This window comes from Tachysurus fulvidraco, chromosome 18, assembly GCF_022655615.1.
Source record: "Tachysurus fulvidraco isolate hzauxx_2018 chromosome 18, HZAU_PFXX_2.0, whole genome shotgun sequence".
NCBI classification, from domain to species: Eukaryota; Metazoa; Chordata; class Actinopteri; order Siluriformes; family Bagridae; genus Tachysurus; species Tachysurus fulvidraco.
Genome location: NC_062535.1, coordinates 5,908,742 through 5,932,745, shown reverse-complemented (window position 1 = coordinate 5,932,745; position 24,004 = coordinate 5,908,742). Strand labels below are relative to the sequence as shown.

Here is a 24,004-nt window from a genome sequence, read left to right as displayed (position 1 = left end):
TGAATGTAACTTGGTTAATGTAAGCATCATAAGGAAAATCATAATAAAGCTTATACTTCAAGGTGGTTTTGAAACTGCGCCTAAAAATATATTATCTGAACATGTGCTTTTTGACACATGGTTGTTGTCGAAATACATTGCCTTCCGGATGAAAAAATAATTTTCTTATTTGATTTCCAATTATCAGACTGGTTTAGAAAGATGGATTATTAGAAAAAATATAAAGCCTGGATTCATTTTTATATGACTAGTAGTTTTATATGAAAAAGATATTTACATTTTAAGTCTATGACATTTTAGATTTGGTTACATTTTCCAACTTTTGAACATGTCATATGTGGATTTTTTTTAGTAATGTGAAGCAGAGCATCGTGTCATCCTGCTGTTCATCATTTTCCTTTTATATATTTTATAGTTTAATAAGCTCTGTCTTAATTTGCATTCATGGGTAAATATTATAAGTATTATAATTCCAAACCTGATTTTCTTTTTATGTTCAGAGTTTCTTTTCCTTTTTTCAGCCACAGTGACGTCTGATGTTTTCTGGGACTGCCTAACATTCAGTATTACTAAATAATACTATTAGAAATATTACCTGAACTCATAAACATCCAGAGTAAAACAAGCTACCACACAATAGAATTTTATAAAAACTTGACTAAATAAACAACAAAAAACAAAAAAACAAAAACAATACCAATATTTAAAAACAGAAACCATGTATGTGTCAAACATGTTAACTGGTTAAAAGAGTTTTCACAGTTAATTATTGTTAGTACTCAGAGACATCCACTGGCACTAAAGTCTTTGAACATTAAACATTGATCCTGGTTGTCAGGATTGGTATTTCTGTAGTCATTTCTATAAAACCTTCTTGGTAAATCTTATTAAAGATTAAATCTACAAAACCAAAGTCATTATTAAATTATTATTATTTTTGCAGAGTATCACAATATAAATCAAACAAATGCCATAGGTGCATTTTCTGTTTGAGTATCTTCTCTGGTTCCATCGTCAGCTGTGAATAGGGTCCACTTGTGAATAACAGAGAAATGTAATCTCTGAAACATTACTTAGTCATCTTAGTGCTTTGTTGAAGATGCAAACAAGCATCTGCTTCATGTAGTACATGTCAATCATTCTGTGGGTTGATGAGCTTGATGCGAGTGTGTGGAGGGTTTTTAGTGTGTGTAGTGTTTCTGCAGCAGCACATAGTACAGAGGAGGCCCAGAATAAGAGAAAAGAGACCCATAGTGAGGGATGTACAGGTCCCATAAAGCAAGGGTAATTTCATTGAATCCCATACTAAAAAAAAAACAAAAAGAATAACAATCAGATACAAATTTACAGTATGTTTAAGTTTTTATGCAAAAATATTTGTGTGGTAAATATGCTTTGGCATCATAATATAACTCACATGCAAATTTGACATTAAGAAAGAACCTCTTGGATATGATCTCTGGTTCTTTATTCCAATTATCTTTTGTGGTTGATCGTATCCATGGTGTGGCAGTACAATAATACTCGCCAGCATCACTGTCTTGGGTGCCATGAATGGTGAGGGTAAAGGTTCGGGTTCTGAGACGCTCCAGACTGCAGTCACTGGTGTCATTACGAGGGCTTTTCCTTACCACACCCAAATGATCTATACTGGTCAGCAGAACGAAGCTGTCTGATCCCTGAAAATGACTCCCATGATACCATCGTATTTCATATGCAACATTGTCTAGATAAAGAGAAATGCACAAAATTATTTTTTAAAGATCTACACATTTTAGTAGTTGTAGGAAGACAAAGTAATTGTGATGGTTATGCCCCAAACATTCATGGTGTGGAATTTGCACAGCACTGGCTGAAAAAGGCAGTGCCAAGGCCGTTGATATCAGCTTGATTTTAAGGGCACACAGAGGGTGGAAAGGGCTCTGGAGTCACCATAATCAAGCTGGTGTCAGCTTGGCTCTCCCATCAGTACTACCGGATAATGTGCGTTCACATGACAAAATGGAAGACCTCAGACTCCGACTGACCACCTAGGCTGAAACAAGGAATTGCTGTGTGCTTATTTTCATGGAAAGGTGGCTGCAGAGCAACATCCCCTACACAGCTATCCAGCCAAATGGGCTAATACCGTACCATGCAGGTGCACCGAGGCTTCCAGTGAGAGCTGCAGTGGTGGATTCTGTGTTTATATAAACAATAACGGGTGTATACCATGATAGTTGCTTCCCACTGCTCACCACAGATGGAGTTTTTAGTAGTAAAATGCCGGCTGTGCTGTCCACGGAAATTCAAGGCTATTATAATAGTAGCAGTGTAAATTGCTCCAAGCACAAATTCTAGTGTTAATGATAATGAAGTGCTGCGAGAGCTGTATTATACCATCACTGAGCAACAAATGGCCCACCTGGAGGCATTTTACCCACTCAAAACTGGAAACTGTTGCACAAAGGTTTTACCAGCACATAAATTTTGCCACAAGAGGAGACAACATACTTGACCAATTCTACACAAACATCCGGGATTCACACAAAGTCATCCCTTGCCCCTATCTAGGACAATCAGCCCACCTACTCCCAGCATACAGCCCATTGATGAAGTGCTCCATACCAGTACAAAGGACATCAGAGTCTGGGCAGAAAGAGCCACTTCAGCCCTTCAGGACTGCTTGAGAGTACAGACTGGAACATGTCCATGGAAACTGCCACCTATGACCAGCATGTTTGTCTAGAAGAATACACTGACTTGGTGACCTGGTACATAGAGAAGTGCATTGATGACATCACTGTTGAAAAATCTAAACTGATTGACGGGTGAAATCCATGTCCTGCTCATGCCTTCAAGTCAGGAGAAGAAAAGCCTCCCAGGTCAGTAAGGGTTCAGCTTTTCAAAGAAAGCAATTAATAGCACCACTTCTGTGATACCAAGGACCCCAGACACATGTGGCAGGGCATCCAGGCCCTAACTGACTACAAAATCATCTCACATGCCATTAACAGTGAAAGCCATTACTCAGACATGGTAAATGACTTCTATGCACGTTTGAAGCTCTGAAAACCACATGAGCATGCAGGTCCATGCCTACCCCAGAGGAGCAGGTGATGTGAGGAGTGTACTCTCTAGAGTCAACCCATGGAAAGCTGCTGGCATGAATAACATACTGTACTAGGGAGAGTGCTCATGGACTGTGCTGACCAGCTGGTAGGTGTCCTCACAGACATCTTTAACATGTCCTTGAGTCAGGCTGTGGTCCCTGTGAGCTTCAAAAAGACCACCATCTTCCCAGTGCCGATGAAGTCAACGGTGAGGTGTCTCAATGATTACCGCTCGGTAGCACTGACTCCCATCATGATGAAGTGCTTTGAGCATCTGGTCAGGAGGCACATGCACTTTGCCCACCTCAGAGAACCCACTGCAATTTACATACTGTCCCAACTGCTCCATTGACGATGCTATCTCCCACACCCTGCACTCTGTCCTCTCTCATCTGGACACAAAGGACATATACAGTATGTCAGAATGCTGTTTATTGACCTCAGCTCAGCATTCAATACAATCATGCCCCAGCAACTGGTGAAGAATCTCTCTCTACTGGGCCTCAACACTCCACTGTGTAACTGGATTATAGCATTCCTGAGAGAGAGACTGCAGACAGTGTGCATTGGCAGCAGAACATCATGCACCATCATATTGAGCACAGGTGCCCCACAAGGCTGTGTGCTTAGCCCTTTGCTGTTTACAATGCTCACCCACAACTGCACAGCAAAGTCGGAATCCAACCTCATTGTCAAGTTTGCTGATATGTCAGTAGTGGGACGCATCAGAAACGACAATGAAACACTATGCAGAGAGGAGGTGCAACTGGTTAGTTGATGTTACAACAAAAAATGTCTCAATGTAAACAAAACATCGGAGATCATTGTTGACCTCCGGACCTGCTCATCAGTGGCACCATAGTTGAGAAAGTCAGTAGTACCAAGTTTCTTGGGGTACACATTTCTGATGACCTCACCTGGACTTTACTTCCTGCAAAGGCTAAAAAGAGCCAGCCTCCCACTACCAATACTTACCACCTTCTACAGAGGAACTGTGGAAAGCATTCTGGCCAGCTGCATCACTGTGTGGTTTGGAAATTTCAAAACCTTAGAATGCAAGACACTACAGCACATAATAAGGACAGCTGAGAGGATTATAGGGGTCTCCCTCTCCTCTACTCAGGACATCTTTCAGGCACACTGCCTTCAATCCTCCTGTTCGTTCTTCTGCCAACAAACTACAAGGTTCTGCAACAGCTTTGTTCCCCAAGCAGTCAGATCATGAAACACCCTGGTGCCACTCATCACCTTACACACCAACACACATCTGCACTCAGCCACTTTAACTGTGCACTAAAATGCTTATTGGTCATGTAACACATCTGCAGTCATCTACACTCAGAAACTTTAACTGTTAATATAGCCATCCACACAATGAATACACATTTATGTATATACATATATTTTTCACATATATTTTCATACTTTATTTTATATCGTTTTTATATAGTTTATATTTTTTATTTAATCTACCACCTTTTGGGTTATTTTTATCCATTCCATTCCTTTTTATGCTTGAATACCGGATAGACGTAAAAAGCATTTCACTGCATGTTGTACTCTGTATGTATGTGTATGTGACAAATAAAATTTTATTTTATTTTATTTTATTTTATTTGTGGTACTACAATACACAAAATGGACATGCACAAATTTTCACACAGTCACCTCTGAATGTGCACTTGCACTTTAATCTACATTTTATTTTACATAAAATGTAACGAAGTAAAAGCAAGCCTGGAGCTTGAATGCTGTCTGCATCCCAAGCCTTCCTCCACATCTTCACAAACAACAGGTTGTACAGTTTGTTTATACTGTTTTTTTCCCTAATGATGGTTTGTTTTCCTGCCAGAGTCTATGTATTCATAAAGATTATAAGGATGTCCTCAGATAGCTCCTAACTTAGCATAAAAATTTCTAACTCAGAATTTAGCTTAAGGGCCTTTTTCCCCCTGGTCACTTCATGTGTTTTCTCTGATCCGATCTGATTTGTTTAAACTGTTCCATTTACATTAGGCCACATAAATGCGTCTTGGCGAATCGGATATCAATACAGCAGTGCATTTTAAAACCCAACAAGACACCTGGGTGAAAGATCGGAGCCAGTACTGGTGGGGAGAAACATAGTGATGGCTTCTTTTACAGAGCAAATGCACGGCTCGTGAGTCACTTGTGAGTGACGTACTTCCATTTGGGAGGAGTATAGCGCTGATGTATGTGGCTTGAACAACCACCTTCATTTGCACCTGGCCAGTTTCATCTGAAATGCGTCCCAGACCACCTCCTGAAGTGGCTTGAATGATCGTATTTATATCCGTCTCAAAAAAATTTCGGAGGGCATTTAGACCTGGTCTTTTTACAATCGGATAACTATCTGATCACAGAAAACGCATGAAGAGACCAGGTGTGAAAAGCCCCTAAGAGTGATTCAGGTGCAATCTAACACCAACTCTGATCAAGGAAAATACAAAAACTTTTATCTAAGAGAGGAGGTGGGGCTAACCCTGTTGGTAGGTACATTTACATTTACAGCATTTGGCAGATGCCCTTATCCTGAGCAACGTACAGAAGTGCTTAAATCTGTATCATTGGATACATTAACTCTGGTTCACTAGGTTACATACTTACTGTAAGATACCATGAGTCTAAAATATTGTTATGTTGGCTTTGTAGAAGCCAACATTCTGATTTCCGTTATAAGCTTATTATTATTATTATTATTATTATTATTATTATTATTATTATTATTATTATTATTATTAGACAAAAATTTATTTAAAAAAATGCGGCCTAGGGTGTTCGAGCCACATGCACCAAATTCGGATATGTCGTAGACCCTGGTCTGAAGTTTGTTGCTTCTATTTTTCTAAGCGATCGGAATTCCGGCATTCCCGGTACGGAAGCTCAAAGTGGCCTTTTTTCCCATAGACTTCCATTATAAACTTTTGAGGTTTATAACTCGGCAAGTTTTCGAGCGATTTACACCGAACTCGGACAGGTTCTTTAGGACCTTACTCCGGACGAAGTTTTTATTCCGGAGTTCCGACGGAATTTTCGGTTTTCCCGTAGTCGACGATCGAACATCCCATAGACTTGAATGGGGAATTCCGAAAAGTCCTCTAAGCTCTCACACACAATACATCCAACATTAAGAATTGTATGTACTGTTCTATGCAGTATAATAAGTAGAATCCCATAATGACTGCAGTATTGACATGAAATGTCCAAACCCTCAGTAGCCACTTTTTGCCAAAAGTATTGGCACCCCACCGGGTATTCTGGTGACGTCACTCGACACCACATCACGTCACATGTAGCCACGCCCCCAAAACAAGCAAAATTAAAAATTTGCACAACATGGACATGTGACATATCAAAACACTCAGCACAATGAGGGGAACTGCCCCATGGGTATTCTGGTCACGTCACGCGATGTCTCATGTAGCCCCGCCCCCAAAACAAGCGAAATCAAAAATTTGCACAACATGGACATGTGACATATCAAAACACTCATCACAATGAGGGGAACTGCCCCATGGGTATTCTGGTCACGTCACGTGTAGCCCCGCCCCCAAAACAAGCGAAATCAAAAATTTGCACAACATGGACATGTGACGTATCAAAACACTCAGCACAATGAGGGGAACTGCCCTATGGGTATTCTGGTCACGTCACGTGACGTCACGTGTAGCCCCGCCCCCAAAACAAGCGAAATCAAAAATTTGCACAACATGGACATGTGACGTATCAAAACACTCAGCACAATGAGGGGAACTGCCCCATGGGTATTCTGGTCACGTCACGTGACGTTACGTGTAGCCCCGCCCCCAAAACAAGCGAAATCAAAAATTTGCACAACATGGACATGTGACATATCAAAACACTCAGCACAATGAGGGGAACTGCCCCACGGGTATTATGGTCATGTCACGTGACATCACATGAGGTCACGTGACGTCATGTGAAAATCAAAAATTTGCACAACATGGACATGTGCCATATCAAAACACTCAGCACGATGAGGGGAACTGCCCCATGGGTTTTAAGTGACGTCACGTCACGTGACGTCACGTGTAGCCCAGCCGCCAAAACAAGCGAAATCAAAAATTTGCACAACATGGACATGTGACATATCAAAACACTCAGCACAATGAGGGGAACTGCCCCACGGGTATTCTGGTCATGTGTAGCCCCGCCCCCAAAACAAGCGAAATCAAAAATTTGCACAACATGGACATGTGACATATCAAAACACTCAGCACATTGAGGGGTACTGCCCCACGGGTATTCTGGTCACGTCACATGCTCATGTCCGCTCACCTCCAAAAGTATTGGCACCCTAGTGGTCCAGCAGCTTTCACAATATTTCTGTCCACTCGCCTCCAAAATGCACCGGCCTTTGTGAATACTTGCACTGTCAAAGCCAACATCAAAGTTTGTCACAACGAACTTTACAAATCTAGTTCAAGTTTGGGTTTTTTTTGTATGTTTTTTTTATAAACATATATGCAGCAAACAAGGAAGGAAGTTGAAGTGTTTCATGACCAAGTAGGTCTTTAACCGTCGTTTGAAAATAGCCAGTGACTCAGCAGTCCAGACCCCTAGGGAAAGTTTAATCCGTCACTGTGGTGCCAGAACAGAAAAGGGGAATTAGGGTCTTAAGTATGATACATTCTTTTAAAGACTGTGATAGGTTGTGCAATAAAAAATATAGGTGCGCTTTTAAAATATGGTCTATTATAAGCCTTTACTTTGTCTCTATGTTAAGATATTTGAGGTTATATTGTGTAGGGATTTCGTTTGTGACCGATATTAGAGATGCACTAACATCTGTATGTTATGGGGCAGTCGTGGCCTAATGGTTAGAGAGTCTGACTCGTAACCTGAAGGTTGTGGGTTCGAGTCTCGGGCCAGCCACGATGTGCCTGATGTGCCCTTGAGCAAGGCACCGAATCCCCCCCAACTGCTCCCTGGGCACCGCAGCATTTATGGCTGCCCACTGCCTACTGTGTGTGTTCACTGCTGTGTGAGTGCACTACTGGGTTAAATGCAGAGCAATGGGTCACCATACATTACCTAGGCGTATGTCACATCACTGTTCACTGTTATAAATGTAATAAATGTAATTTAAATGTAAAAACATCTCCGACACAGATAGTGCCAAATCATTTCTGATGCTATGGCATTTCGACTCTTTTATCAGAGATTTTCAGGTACCTCTAAATTTACAGTACTGTGCAAAAGTTTCAGGCAGGTGGGAAAAAATGCTGTAAACAAAGAATGCTTTCAAAAATGGAAGTATTAAACGTTTATTTCCATAAATGGACAAAATGCAGTGAATGAACATGAAGACCACTTCTGGCTAGACTTCTCCAGACAGTGTACCTGGGTCCCACTGGTTTCTGCCAGTTCTAATAATAATAATAGTAATAAGCTTGATGTGTCTTTCATCTGCTGCACTAAGTTTCCTTGGCCGACCACTGCGTCTACAACCCTCAATGTTGCCCGTTTCTTTGTGCTTCTTCAAAAGAGCTTGAACAGCACATCTTGAAACCCTAGTCTGCTTTGAAATCTTTGTCTGGGAGGGACCTTGTTGATGCAGTATAACTACCTTGTGTCTTGTTGCTGTGCTCAATCTTGCCATGACATGAATCTGTCTTTCACAACCTCAGTAGCAGGGTTTGGTTATTCCTCACCCAGTTTTTCTACACAGCTGTTTCTGTTTCAGTTCATGACTGGGTTTCAACCTATGTGTGACCTTGATGATCATTAGCACATGTTTGTTATAATTGGTTGATTATACATCTGACTATAATCCTACAAAATCCCTGACTTTGTGCAAGTGTACCTATAAAAATTTATGCTGGTTTGAAGGCAAAAGGTAGTAACACCAAATATTGATTTTATTTTTCTTTTGTTTGCTCACTTTGTATTTTGTAAATTGACAGAAATAAATGCTCATTATTTATATTTCTGAAAGCATTCTTTGTTTACAGCATTTTTTCACACCTGTCTGAAACTTTTGCACAGTACTGTGTGTGTGTGTGTGTGTGTATATATATATATATATATATATATATACGTATATATATATACGTATATATATATATATATACGTATATATATATATATGTATATATATATATATATATATATATATATATATATATATATATATATATATATATATATATATTTCTACACTGTGTGTAGACTAAAAGCTGTCCTCACTACTAACACTTTTTGATCACTAGTAGCAACTATGGTATTTATGGACCTCACAGAAAAACAGTTTTGCATACAAAAACATGCATTTCAAAAGAAATATGGCTGTCCTGTTTAACAAAAAAAACTTTATTCAGAATGCAGATTGCCCACTCCCATGTGGTTTTTAATTTTAAATTTCAACTTTAAAATGATGAACACTGAGCACTGAGATTGCAAATTCATTTTTTCAATTAATTGAGTTTTTTCCATTAAAAAAAAATACATACCTGTGCTGGAAGTTCCTATTACAGTGATAATGCAATCTATCTTAACCGTTTCCCAGGGGTACACACTGGTAGTGTCTGACATGATGGAAAGGTCAAATGATGGCCCTGAGAAAAATAATAATATTGAAAGATTAAGAGCAATTATAACACTAGCTTAATCATACACTTATAACTTGTTTATCGTGCAACAATTTCCCCTCCCCTATTTTACATTCACTGTAAAACTCCTAAATTACTGATTTACAGCTCACTCAGTTTGGATCATTTGTATAGCAATCATCCATTCAGATTTCATAATTTAATTAAGCCCTTACTTGTGTGCTCAAAGTTAATCTGAATTTTATTTGACTCTCCTTTCGTCATCTCTACCCAGTTCTTCCCATCTGGCTTAGTCCATGCTGCAACTTCACAGTAGTAGAATCCTCTATCCATCATCTGCACACCCTGAATTCGGAATACGAACTCCATGTTGCCAGTCTTCATCAGACTCAGGCTGTCCTGTCGACTTGACTCGAACCAGTCCTCTAACTTCAGAACCAGGTCAGGGCTGAATGAAGCAAGTTTCCGACTCGGGGCACCTACACCATACTGGACCAATATGTGAACAGAAAGGGACACACCATCCCAGAGGTTCTTATGTTTAGCCAGGCAGTTCATTTCAAAAGTGGATCCACTGAAAGTTGCTTGTCGTATGTGTCGGGCGATTACACTGATGCCAGGGCCTGGATAAAGGAGTGGGGGAGATTGTGAGTTATCAAATTTATCAAAGTTATCAAATTAGTTTTGTGTAAAGCACAACTTATATATACATTCAGCAGAAGCCCATGAACATAGATATTGGTGGGGCAGGATGACATCAAACTGATTAAGCTGAGACACTTTATATATGCTTTTTGGCTACTGTCTGTTGAATTTTAAAAGTAACAATATAAGTTGCACTTGAGAGGCAGCAACGAGTACTGTAGAATACAGTCTCATAGCCTCTGACTGGTTTAGGATGCATATTAGTCCAAATGTGTCTGTCAAAGCAAGTGTCCCATTAAGGCACACACTGGAAATATAATATAATTTATACCATAATACCAAGTTTTGCCAGGTTTCACTTCAGCCAAACTAGATCTCAATCACACAAAAGTAGTAATAATATGTAATAATATATATCCCTGAAATAATATATATGTCCCTGAAAAGAAATGTCTCACAAAGAACATCATCAGTGTTCATATTTAGGGCTGGACATGGTGGCAATGTGTCTTTTTTTTGTTTATATTCATGTTTATGTTTTATTCTTGAAAATTAGTATTAACAAGAATCTCGGATTGATGGAAAATGAAAACCATAATACAGAGGCTTAAAGAAGGACAAATAACATAAATCATCAATGCTTGTTTTCTATTATTGTTAGCATTACTTTTATCATTATTATTAATGGTTTAATGAGACTTGATTACTATTGATGTTTATTAATGCATTAAAATAAAAGATTTGTAGTATGATGACATGATGCGTATCAATACTAGTTAATGTTTAACTGTTAAATATGTAGTAATTTGTAGTTTAAAAATGTTCTACATTAGACTATATTAAATAATGTTCCCAAGAAGTGTATTGTCCCAAACCATCTGTAAAATACGGTGGTGGGTCATTGACACTTCATGGAGGTTTTGCATGATGTAATGATGTCAGTCTTGAATCAAATCAGTTCATGTGTGTGCATTCTCTACAAACAGTGTGTCCAATGAATACAGCCATTAATAAACTAATATTCACAAGACAAAGACCAAATCAATAAATGTTATTTTTATTTAGTATTGAATGGATTGTTTGCATTAATACTTTGTTTGTGCTACAACTCTGGTAATAAGAATAGTGACATTTCACTGCTTTTGGTTGCCGTATTTGCGACTTTCAGCCGATTAACGTTATAGATAAATGCCTCCAGCTCTGTCTGCGCGTGCACGCTGCGCGTGCCTGTGCTTCCCCGTAGAGCGTGCGGAGCGTAATGCAATCTAGGAGCAGTGATTCGCCAAACCTCCCTTATTGCAGTCGCACACATTTCTTCTTTTATTTCTTCACATTTCTATTTTATTTTGTAGTAATGAGTAACGAAGATGCTTAGTGGAAATATAACGGAGTAAAAGTATACATTTTATCTAGGAAATGTAGTGGAGTAAAAGTGAAAGTTGACATAAATTTAAATAGCGAAGTAAAGTACAGATACATGAAATTTCTACTTAAGTACGGTAACGAAGTATTTGTACTCCGTTACATTACAACACTGGTTTCATCACTATAATTTAGTGTAACCTGCTGAAATTAAATGGAATTATGAAAATTCTCTCACCCTTCGAGGCCAAGCTGACTTTTAGTCCATGAGTTTGTTGTTCTGATGTATGTTTCCAGATGCCAAGGCGAGTGAGTGTCCATGTTGCGACACTACAGACATATTCACCTACATCTGCATTTGTGGTGTGAAGAAGGCGGAGCTTGAAGGTAGCTGGCTCAATTCGGGTTACCAGGATGAGACCCGAATCAATGCGGTCCCTATATTTATCACTGGGAATGATAGCCCCATTTTCATTCAGTGAGGCAATAACATCAGTGCCAACGTGCCCACCATCAGAAGAGGCAACAGAATAGAACCAACAGACACTCAATCGTTTGCCCCAGAATTGGGAAATGTTGGACACTTGACACACAAGCTCTGTGGGATCACCTACATACTGGGCTATGACTGGAGATTTGAATGTCACAGTAAATGTTGGATCTGAAAGAAATAAGAGAGAAATGTCAGGGCAAAATAATTTTGATATATGAGCATCTAGAAGCTTAGTTTTTTGACATATAAAAGACAGTTAGGCAGGAAGTTAATGAAATAATTAAAACTTTTGAGCTTGCTGTGAACCTGACCTCCTCTGAATAAATTTCAAAATCTAGTCAGTTTATTGCTGGCTACAATGATATTTCGATATAAATACTATCAATATTCAACAACTAATCTTTTAAAATAAAAGAATCAAATCAAGAATCTCTGACAGACAGATGGTCAGATTAGTGTTAGCATATTAAAAGAAGAAATTGAATAGAAAAAAGACTGGCATATAGACATTGTTAGCCAGACAAACAGTACGAACAAGATTTATGTTCTTCTGCTAACTTTAGGCCGTTGCTGGGGATAGGAATGTAGTACTCTGGGAACTAAACAAGAACGGTGTCAATCAACATGAATTACATACATTGCCATTTCTCTGTGTTTTTTTTTTTTTTTTTGCTTTTCTCTCTCATCTGTACTTTCTCTTTTTAGTGTTTGTTCTCTTCTTTCAAAACAATTTTCAACAGTTACAAAGTAGTCAATGTATATGGAAAATGTTAACTGTATGTAAACACAATTTATAGAAATAGAAAAAAGTCAAACCCAAAACAAAGAAGTGCCATCTATATAATTTTCTCTTTAGGTTTTAAATTTGAAAAGAGAAGCTCAGCTCTTATTTACTATCTTGCTGCTACTGTTAGCGCCTTTGACCTTAAGTAGGGGCTGGGGCAGGATTACTGTTAGTGCCTTTGATAATGTACCTTAAGTAGGGGATGGGGGCAGGGCTGGGGGCATGGTTACTGTTAGCTCCTTTGATAATGTACCTTAAGTATGCCAATGTTTAATACAATTTTACTGTACCGCAATATGACTAATTATCAGCACACATGATACTAGGTAGCTACATGCTAAGGCTACCTTTTTGTCTATGTTAATGATAAAATAATGATATGTACTTTCCGTTATTCTTGTTTACAACCTTCGTTTATACAAATTACATGAAGCTACACGTACACATTGCAGTGCACAATGTAGGTTTGCAAAGCCATGAGCATCAACAGTAAAGCAACATCTGTTATTGTTGATGTTGTGTTTGTGTTTGCCTCTGCTGCACTAACGTTGCTTGTTAGTGCAGATGAGGCGTGGCGTAAGACTTGGCTCTGTGGTGGCTCTCTAGCCCATGGAAAGGCAAAACAGTTCTTAGAAGGCTCGCTAGTGGAACCAACTTTGATCCAGCACTAGCACTAGCTCTGAACCAGCACCTGGTTCTTTTTGGTGGAAAGGGGGCCTAGTTGTCCCAATGAAACCAATGAAATTTGGGTTTAATGAGGATAACTTTACTTGTCACATGCCGCCTAAATCCTATGTTTTTTTAGTGATTAGGTATCATGAAAAATCCACCTACAGATTAGCACTTGGATGCACCCTCCAGGTTGATCAGGCTTATTTTGTTTGAGAAACAGCAAATTGGACTGTGTATGACCATACCCTAATCACTGCAGACATTAAGCAAACCAACTCTGACTCCTTAGAACTGAGTGATGTGTGAGTGCTACTGTATACTATTTATAAATGATAACATATTTTTGATAATTACTTAGTTTCATACTCTCCGAGTAGTTTGAAAGCCTGTAATGTTGTGATCCCTGGACTATAGCCCAGGAAGTAATGAAGTAATGTACATTTATTTTTTGAGAAATAGCTATTTCAACTTAACACTACCTCTTTTTAATGTTTATGCTTTCAAACTTTGCATATCACCTAGGAATCATTGGCATTTACAATAAATGCATTTCAAGTTTTATCTATTCCATTCAGGCATTAGTGAAGTACAGCTGTTTGAATAAATCAGTACCACCCCACTTGGGGTACTTAAGAGGTGGCAGATGTATTGTTAGCAAATATCAGCATTTTAAATAATTATTAACTGTCAACACTCCTGAGTGTTTTGACACTAAATATATGGAAAAGTGGTCATATTAAGCAAACATTAAATTAGAGTGGTTGTGACTGAAATATTCAAATGGAAAATTTATAAGGGCTGAGCCCAAGGAATCAACACTAACAAGAAATTTCACTCTTGCTCTTATTTTCTTAAAGATCTACTTGACCTGGTAAGCAAAAGGAATTTGCATGTTCTCTCACATAGATCATATTAAGCATATTAAGTGGTTTTCAGTCTGAAGACATGTGGACCGTCAGAAGACATATGTTGCAAGCTAAATGGCATCTCTAAATTGTCTATAGTGTACAAATGGGTGTGTGAGTGTGTATGCATGAGTCTGAGATTATGCGCTGAAACACAAACAGTGCCCCCAGTGACTAATTACAGTCAGATTGTAGTAAGTCTGTTCTCAAATCTACCAATTTGAAGGCTTTATCCTGGGATGTGGGCTGGTGGCACTAGGCCATCTCTACCGATCCTGCTGAAAGTAAAGCAACAAATTGACCCAGAACCACCAACTTGATGACCTGCTCTGCATCCTGCTCATCTGCCATTAACCAGTGTTGACCAGAGTCTTTCTTAAATACTGGGTTTTACCACCTTTGTACTATCTGTTGTGTGAAGGTATGGAAGAAGACTCCATAGACAGGCAGAATTTTACCTGAGTTCCAGGCTCATGCTTATTCATTCTGTGAGAACAGGAAACAGGTCTATCAGGTTCAAATGAATGATCCTTAACATGTTTTGTGGATTTGTGTTTCTCACAAGCTCAGGCAAGCAGTATCACAATTTCTCTCTCTCTCTCTCTCTCGTTTCAGAATAACACATTATCCTTTCCCAGTGCCACTAAGGAAGGTCTAAGGAAGCTCTAATACCACTTTTGGGGTCAAATTTGGGTTTAAATTGTGTTGATCATAAGTTTTTTCAAAAATTTAAAATGCAAAAAAATACATTTATAAACCATATCTTTCATTTTCTTACTTATATCATTTAAAGAATCATTTTTTAAAATCATTTTAGCATTTTTTTTATATAATTCTCTGGAATATAAGTGAATGACCCCCAACATCTGAAATTCAAGTGTACTTCCTGTCAACCATCTTGTATTTTGTCAAAATCTGTTCACTACTCCTTCTACATATTAAGTCCAATCAACACCAAATTTGGCCCACATCATCTTCAGATCAACCAAAGTCTTTTGTATTATCCAAATGCAAAACAGGAATTACAAAATGTAAAAACAAATCCAAATCCCAATGGCAAATACAAAGTCAAAAAGCAGGTATTGGTTAGGAAATGGACAAAGCAAGGACGGAACAAGATTCAGATATGGAAAAAAAACAGAAACATGTTTTAGATAAATGGCAGAATTAGTGCTGTTATTAAGGTGCTATGGTTAAATGTAACCAACTATTGGAATAGAAATGTAACTATTGCAACAAGTAACCCTTAACTCAAAATCATAATTTTAAACTGGTTCAAATCATCATGGAATTCTTATTCTTAAAATATTATATTATATCGTTAGTTGATTGCATCCGATTTTTTTAAGCAAATTATTTTTTATATGTTAAAGGGCATCTATGAACTGTAGTGGTGAGGTTTTGTATTGGCTGGGCTTGAGAATAACTTTTGAAAATATACAGACATAATTGAGTTAACTCACCTTGTTGGGTTATCAAGACTTGCACAGGGGCTGATGTCTTCTCTGCAGCCTGGTACCATTTTCCCCTGCTCTGTTGTATCCATGCCCTCACCCTGCATAAGTAAAGTCCCTTATCAGACAGCTCAACGCTGTGGATCTCCAGCCTAAAATTACCATCTCCAACCTGGTTAATGCTAAATATATCTGAGGTTTTTGCCACCACTCCATCACGACTAAGGTGGGTCAGAATATGTGTCTCATTTAGCAGCCATGTCACCTCAAGATCTAAGGCAGCAAGGTCATATGCAGAAACCAAGCAAGTGAGATTCAGATTGTCTCCTGTTTTAAGGATGGGACTATCCAGGACTTGTACAATGAGGGATTCAGCTGTAATCAAATAATAAAGAAGGAACTGTGTTAATATTACTGTAATGACCACATGACAGAAAATCCACTCACAATAATAAACTCAAATAATTTTGGAACACTATTTTTGCAGCATCATGCTGTCACTTATACAAATATTTCAATTTATGTTGTAAAAGTCAATACACTATTGAAAATATGGGCAGTAATTTAGGGTGGTATATTTGTTTCACAACCTACAAATAAATAATACTTTATTCATACATAAAGAATTTCACAAATATATAAAATTCCATCATTATCCACATCTCAATCTAATCAAGTATCTGTTACTAGGCAAGGTCAAATCCAAATACTTCAATAGGTCAGAGCTCTTTTGTCAACACAAACAGGACCTGCAATATACTAGTCACATAGTTTACATTTCAAAGTAGATCAGTGTATATTTGCTGTTACTAGTTAAAGTTGCCTCTGTGTCAGAAAATTGACTGATTTCTTAGAACAGAAATGATGAAAAAAAAAACATATTTGTAGCTTGAACTGCACTAGTCAATGTCAGAACTGCTTTTGAATACATGAATAAATTCTGTCCATTTCGTAAAATGCCAGTGATAATACAGTGATCTGTAAAAAAATGAAAAACTAGACAAATAAACAAGGTGATGTTAAATACTTATTTAAATGAAATAGATTTTAGATTTGAATTTGGTCTATTTGTGGATGTTGTTCATTTTTGCTTATCTTATTTTTGCTTAAATTCTTTGTAAGTTATTCAACAAATATTTCCTCAGATTCATTAAATATGAGTCAAATTTACTCATTAAATGTCAGTGAAGTTTTTTTCAATACATATTTGAATGAAAAATATAATCAAACATCTCTAGATATTTATGAGACCATAAACTAATATGATATGAGACCATATATGATATGATATGATATGATATGAGACCATAAACTAATAAAGACACTGCTGATATCAAGTATTGAGTAAGATCATATGTCGCTTTCCTCTGTGTTGTATGGGTGGTCATTTACAGCTGTGCACTCTCTCTGCCGTGCACCCCATCTGTAATTAAATGTGTGGTAAGTCTACATAGCAACCCAGCAAGAGTATCCCTGGTAACAAAAGCAAACAGTTTAGTTTGTGAGAAAAGTCACAGTCTCTTTAAAAGTTTAAAATTGTGTAAAAGATCTTAAATATTTCCGATATTAGGATTCACATACTATACAATATAAATATTCATTATTCCCCATTTATTTTATATTTTCCTCATGAACATATTTATCCCACATACGCAATATGTCTAACATCTGGTACTAAATAATTTTATTGATGCACAAAGTTTAAGCAGTGACTTGTTGCGTACATAAATATTCAACCATTTAGTAAATACATCATAGAGCCACCTTTTGCTTAAGTTTCACCTGGAAGTTAAATAAACAATGATCTTATTTTACACTTTAAGTCTATGTTTGCTCACATAAGGAGACTGATAATCTCCCAAGAATTCCATTGAAATCTCAAAACCAAAATTACATATACACTAGTAGGCCACTTTAAATAAGTGAAAATGACAAAATAAAATAAAATAAAAAGAAGCACAAAGCTCCATAAAAAGATACCTGTCTCCTGTGTCCTCCAAGTACGGTACTACAGTAGTGCTGAAATCTAGAAAGAACTAACAGACACTACTATCGAAACTCAGCATGAACAAGTGCTGAGTATAGAGTCACTAGATGCAACACTATCACTCTCCTAGATTCATGAGCAACAGAAATAATTTAAGGCTTTTGCTCAGGGGATATAATTAGGTCCATAGTCATCTAACCATATGACCTATAATGTGTGTTGATCATTTCGGTATAGTGCTCAAAGCCCAAAACATTTTTTATTTGGATTGAAACTGGATGGTGGCATGATCTATACCAGATATTTTTCAAGCTATGTTTCAAGGCATCTTTCTCTTTTACTTAATATCAAAATGGGGCTTACCCTATTATGGATACACTATCATTTATGTCTAATGTACCTGCAATGATTGTACATGTTTAAATAATGTCCAAAAGATTTTTTAAGATCCTTACAGAGGTATGCTGCCATATGAACAGTTCTCAGCAACTGAAAACTATTACACATATTCAAATGCAATCCTAAAACATTTTAACCACACCTCACCTGCTGGGATAACAGCCACTTCACCTATGACCTCTGCCTTTTCCTGTATCATGGTCCATGTGCCCTGCTCTCTGCTCCATTGTTTTGCAGTGCATACATATATCCCCTGATCTTCTGACACTGCTCCAGACAACACCAGGCTGTAGGAACCAGTATTTTCCATATGTAGACGTATTTCACCACCTGCATAACGCTGGGTAAAATTCTTTCCAACATTAAGACCTGAATCAGGGCCAAAAGTAAGGATATCCTGCTCTAGTGACTGATTCTTTTTAACAGACCATGTCACTGATAGGTAAACTCCTTCAGTGAAGTCTTGAGTGATGTTGCAGTGAAGATTGATTGATCTGCTCTCATGGACTGAAGGGGCTGGAACTTCAGGAACCACAACCAGCGTATTACGAATTACTACAAGCAATAAAGAGAAAACGTATTAAGGCACCTTTAGCAGAACCAGTAGTGTCAAGTTTACATGAATTAATAATAATACTCACACAGATGCACTTTATTGCTGAGATTTGGACAGTATGAAGCTAAATTATGATGAATTTACTTTACCTTTAAGATAAAGTAAATTCCCTTTAGAGGAGGTATCTGAAGCCATGCATGCATTTATTATTTTAATTTTTGTATATCTTCATAGTTTATTTTCATAATTAGATTTTAAATTATTAGTAGTAGTTGTGTCCTCTGTATATATTTGTATTTTTGCATATGTTGCATCTAAAAATAATTTATAACAGATTGTAACAATGACAATAATAATAATAATAATAATAATAATAATAATAATAATAATAATAATAATAATAATAAATTAATTTGAAAGGGGGGCACTGTGGCTTAGTGGTTAGCACATTTGCCTCACACCTCCAGTGTTGGGGGTTTGATTCCCGCCTCCACCATGCATGCTCTCCCCGAGCCTCGGGGGTTTCCTCTGGGTACTCCGGTTTCCTCCCCCGGTCCAAAGACATGCATGGTAGGTTGATTGGCATCTCTGTAAAATTGTCCGTAGTGTGTGTGTGAGTGTGTGAGTGCATGAGAGTGTGTGTGTCCTGCGATGGGTTGGCACTCCATCCAGGGTGTATCCTGCCTCGATGCCCAATTACGCCTGAGATAGGCACAGGCTCCCTGTGACCCGAGAAGATCGGATAAGCAGTAGAAAATGAATGAATGAATGAATGAATGAATGAATGAATGAATGAATTTGAAATGCCTTATGCAGCAGCAGAATATCTCCTGGCACAGGGGCAGAGTTTGCAGTGTTAACTTGGACACATCCGACAGCATGGACTTTGCTAACCACACTTGGTACTGTACATTATTGGCTCTTGGTGGACATTTCTAATCACAGCTAGTAAGCTGTTTGGGCTGTGGTGCTTTGCTCATGTGAGTCTCTAAATCAGATAATTCAGAATAAATCTCAAGTGCTGGGTCTGCATTCTGCCAAGGATTTTCCCCAAAACACTTGATGTGAATTTTCCCAAAACACAAATAATTTGAACCTACAGAGCATTACACAACAAGACAACCGAATTACCTTTTAACAGTTTTTAAAAAACTTAACTTACCTCTCAGCAGAACGTGTGCCTCATAGTTTCCACTGATAACAGAATCTGTGCTGAGGGTACTGCAAGTGAAATTGCCACTGTCAGTTACCCTGGCTTCTTTAATCCTCAAATCCACTGTACTTTCACTAATTCTTTCCACACTGATGTCACCAGTATATACCCGGGACTTTAAAGACTGGTCTGGAAACGAAGGGTCAAATGTGGAGACAACCTGAATGGTTTTTGACCCATTTGTTGCTTTCCATTCAAAATCCTGCTCCTTGGGGCCCTGATAATCCGACACTTCACAACGTAAAGACAGTGTCTCACCCTCCACTCGGATCAGAGGGCCTGTTGGTAGTAATACCTTTCGACCCAATGTCAAACCTAAACAAACAATAATTGAAGTAATATAACTATATTAATTTATAATAATTTAAATAATTTAATAATATTAAATGTTGTTAAATTCACACACGTTTGCATACGTATATTTAATAGAGTATACAGACACAGAGTTAAATAAATGGTCTCTGAGGAGGCAGGTCAGTACTGTATGAACAGAAAGTGTGAGATTTTGGAGTTAAATGAATAAAAGTGTAAGTATTATTTAAATGTTGAGAATTTCTACCAGACTATATTCTCACAGTTTAAGAAGGCAATTATGTGAAAGTTGAAAATTTATTCTTAAAAAAAAATTCAAGAAAATTCAAAACTAAAAACATGTAACAGAAACATGTAGAAATAGCATCATACAGTCCCCTAACTGTTTGGAAGGCCAATTTAACTGTTTGTGCTGTAGACTAAAGACATTTGGGTTTGAGAGGAAAGAGTGTTTTACAGTGCATTTTATATATGATCATCCAATTTGTGGTGTGCAAAAATATTAGAACATTTGACTGAAAGATGTGTGTGGTTTGACTTATTGTTTAAACAATAAATAGCTCTAAACATCTGGAACAAAGATTAACCTCTAATAAAGTGATGGAAAGGCCAAGGTGTGGACAAAGAATGGATCTTCTCATGATTCAAAAGACACAAGCTTATCTGTGAAACATGATGGAGGTAGTGTCATGGATTTTATCTTGGATGTAAACTTGTGACTGCTAATTTATTTTCAAAGAATTTCAGCATGCAGCAAGACAATAAACCAAAGCCAGGTTTTTGGCTGGCTATGTTAATCCACAGAGCTTAACCCAAATGAGAAGCATTTTTACCTACTGAAAAGGAGACTGAAGGGAGATACTCATGAAACAAACAAAAAATGAAATAAGCTGCAGTAAGTAAATTATTTGGTGATGTCAGTGAGTTGCAGGCTTGCAGTTATTCCAAACAAGAGATGTGCAAATACATATATACATTTCTTTTTTTATTATTATTATTAACACTTTATCACGATTTTTGATAGTTATTAAGCTCATGTCTATTCCTAAATGTCTTTTATATATTGCTCAAATAAATACATTGCTCTTGCAGTTTCAATAGTTTCAAAAGGGGCTGTATATGATTATTAGATTAAAAGATTCTTAGTGCTATAATTATACAATGACTAGTTTTATATCTAAATATGAACGGTTTTAATCTACATTTTAAATAGGTCAGAATTGACCGATAACTCTATATTTCATCCACAACGTGTGTTCACGTTAGGTTCATATGATGAAAAGCCATTTGGTGATATATATATATATATATATATATATATATATATATATATATATATATATATATATATATATATATATATACACAGTTTTAAAAAATTCCACAATAAATGTACGCGCATATAATGGGTTTATGATGTGCAAAATCATTTCCAAGGAACAATTGCAAGATATATGGCAACGACTGGCAGAAGGAATGGAAGACCACGAAGTGTATAATGTCCATACATCTTAATTATGTCACCTTGTTTCCCACGCAACGGCTGAGAAAAAGAAGAAAATGTGTCTCACTTTTTTATTGTCAGAACCTTGAGTTAGTTTCAGGTCTTTTGTGTGTGTGTGTGTGTGTGTGTGTGTGTGTGTGTGTGTGTGTGTGTGTGTGTGTGTGTGTGTGTGTGTGTGTGTGTGTGTGTGTGTCTTTAAAATGATTTACTAATAATGGTTGAAAGGGAAATTTGCGTAAACTTGGCAACCCTGGTTAATGGCACCTGTAGACGCACCTCCACATGACAACAGGAAACACACATACACCATTTTAACACAAGTACATTTAAACCCCACAAAACGAGCAGCCAGAATCTGCTTGTGTTCTCGATATTTAAGTGTCTATTAAGTGAACCTCTAGAAATTCAGTAGACAGCAGCTATGTCAAAGTGAGTGCCACTTTACTTTACTGAGGCTATGTCAAATTCACAACCTAATCAAATACACTTCCCACATAAAAGGTCCAGAACGATACAAGGGTCTTTAAAATGTACACTTTTATTGTTTAATATCAATGTCTTTAAAGTCCCACTGTAACAGTATAACTCTGTTTATCTGAAAGTGAGAGACATAACTGTGATTTTAAAACCAATGTTAACTCTCTTCGGCTTTATCTCACACAAGTTATTTATTCATTTTGAAATAAAATTTCACCCTGGTTCTTGTACACATTCCCTCTGTCTTTGTCTCTCACATGTGTTACTGTAGCTTACTGTACTCACCTATAATGAAACACAGGGTGATTAATACGAGAAGAGATTTCATGTCTTGGCGGTGCGTAATTCCTGCTATTTGTCCGCCCTTCCCGCACATGGCATCTGACGTTCGCTATTTTACGCGCAATTATCCGTAATCCAGTTTCACGTCACAAAAACAATCCTGCCCTCTAGGAGTTTGCCTATACCGGGGTAAGACTGAGTCTGAGGTAGAACTGGACAGTTCACCAGTTCGGGGTTAAACGTCGTGAAGAACGGGGCAGTGGACTAGAGGTGGCTTTTGGCTGCTGCGCAAACGAAGTGTGACGAAACTTTTTTTTTTTTTACGACCGGTGGATCGCGGAAAGGGAGAGCGTTCAAACCGCCTCTAAATTATTCAAATAAAGGCTATTTTTGTTAATCCACATATGACGGTACTATGTTATCGTTCCTCATTTTTGTTGTACTAATTCTAGTTAGTTAGTAAGGAGCTGCGCGTCTTGTGTCTGTTCTGTCATCTTTGTAGGAGCAGTTGCTCAGTTCGCGATTGGCTGAAGGAAGTATTCAGGTTCATGTGAGTTAGAATGTGACGCATGACTTTGCCGTATGCTACAAGATTCCTCCTACATTCTAGCAGCAGTTAAACTAATTGAATTAAATGTACAATATTCAATAATAAATAATGGAAAAAAGCTCATTCTACCCTGACTGCGAGTTGCACTCTGATATGACACCCTGGAAGTGACACCCACAGTTATTCCTGCTTAGGGAGACACTGGAATGTGCATATATTTGTGGTTTTACAGCAACCACCTGACAACTGGCAGAACCCCAGCAGCAGCTGGCTCTTACTGTAACCCCCAGAATATAGGTGCATTTCAATTTCTAATTCATGCAAGTGATTTGCCCCACACATAAAACTGTATAGTGTTTTACACAGAGAAAGAAACCACTATAGATTAAAAGACATGGCAGCCATTAAGGTAGTCTAAGATCATGAGGTAACGCTTGCTCTGCTCTGATAAGACAAAAATGAAACCTTTTGGGATGAAATCCAGGTACTGCTCACCAACTGGTCATACCACCAAATATATTTTCTAATTGCCAAATAGATTGTTTAGAATTAAGAAAAAATTATTGCAGCCAAATACCTTTCTTCAAGGTCCTTGAAGCAAACATGCTCCAGAGATTTTCAGAGATGTACAAATCATGAGAAGCTTAAGGAAGCTTCAAGCTGAGAGAGTACTTGCTACTAAAAAGCACATAAAGAGAATAAAGTGTCTGAATACATATCAAAA

General features: G+C 37.6%; 1 protein-coding gene across 2 annotated transcripts; it reads right to left on the bottom strand.

Moving 5' to 3' along the window:
* Nucleotides 1-627: 627 nt before the first annotated feature.
* On the bottom strand, nt 628-23,414 carry ptgfrnb (prostaglandin F2 receptor inhibitor b). 2 transcript variants are annotated; one of them, XM_027156456.2, is made up of 9 exons: nt 22,734-23,414; nt 20,105-20,470; nt 18,534-18,941; nt 16,010-16,375; nt 11,931-12,353; nt 9,901-10,308; nt 9,587-9,691; nt 1,418-1,726; nt 628-1,305 (listed from the first exon to the last, which is right to left on the bottom strand). In XM_027156456.2, the coding sequence occupies exons 1-9, from the start codon at nt 22,822-22,824 to the stop codon at nt 1,133-1,135; spliced, it is 2,649 nt and encodes an 882-aa protein (XP_027012257.2). In that variant the 5' UTR covers nt 22,825-23,414; the 3' UTR covers nt 628-1,132. The 2 variants fall into 2 exon arrangements, with proteins under 2 accessions (XP_027012257.2, XP_027012259.2); XM_027156458.2 differs by lacking the exon at nt 20,105-20,470.
* Between the last annotated feature and the right edge of the window lie 590 nt (nt 23,415-24,004).

What these genes read in the sequence shown, in the direction of transcription:
- ptgfrnb (XM_027156456.2), bottom strand. Translation starts at nt 22,824, where the DNA reads ATGTGCGGGAAGGGCGGACAAATAGCAGGAATTACGCACCGCCAAGAC. An exon ending in CACCCTGTGTTTCATTATAG is followed by an intron (nt 20,471 to 22,733) that starts GTGAGTACAGTA and finishes TTGTTTGTTTAG; the next exon opens with GTTTGACATTGGGTCGAAAG. An exon ending in AGTGGCTGTTATCCCAGCAG is followed by an intron (nt 16,376 to 18,533) that starts GTGAGGTGTGGT and finishes ATTTGATTACAG; the next exon opens with CTGAATCCCTCATTGTACAA.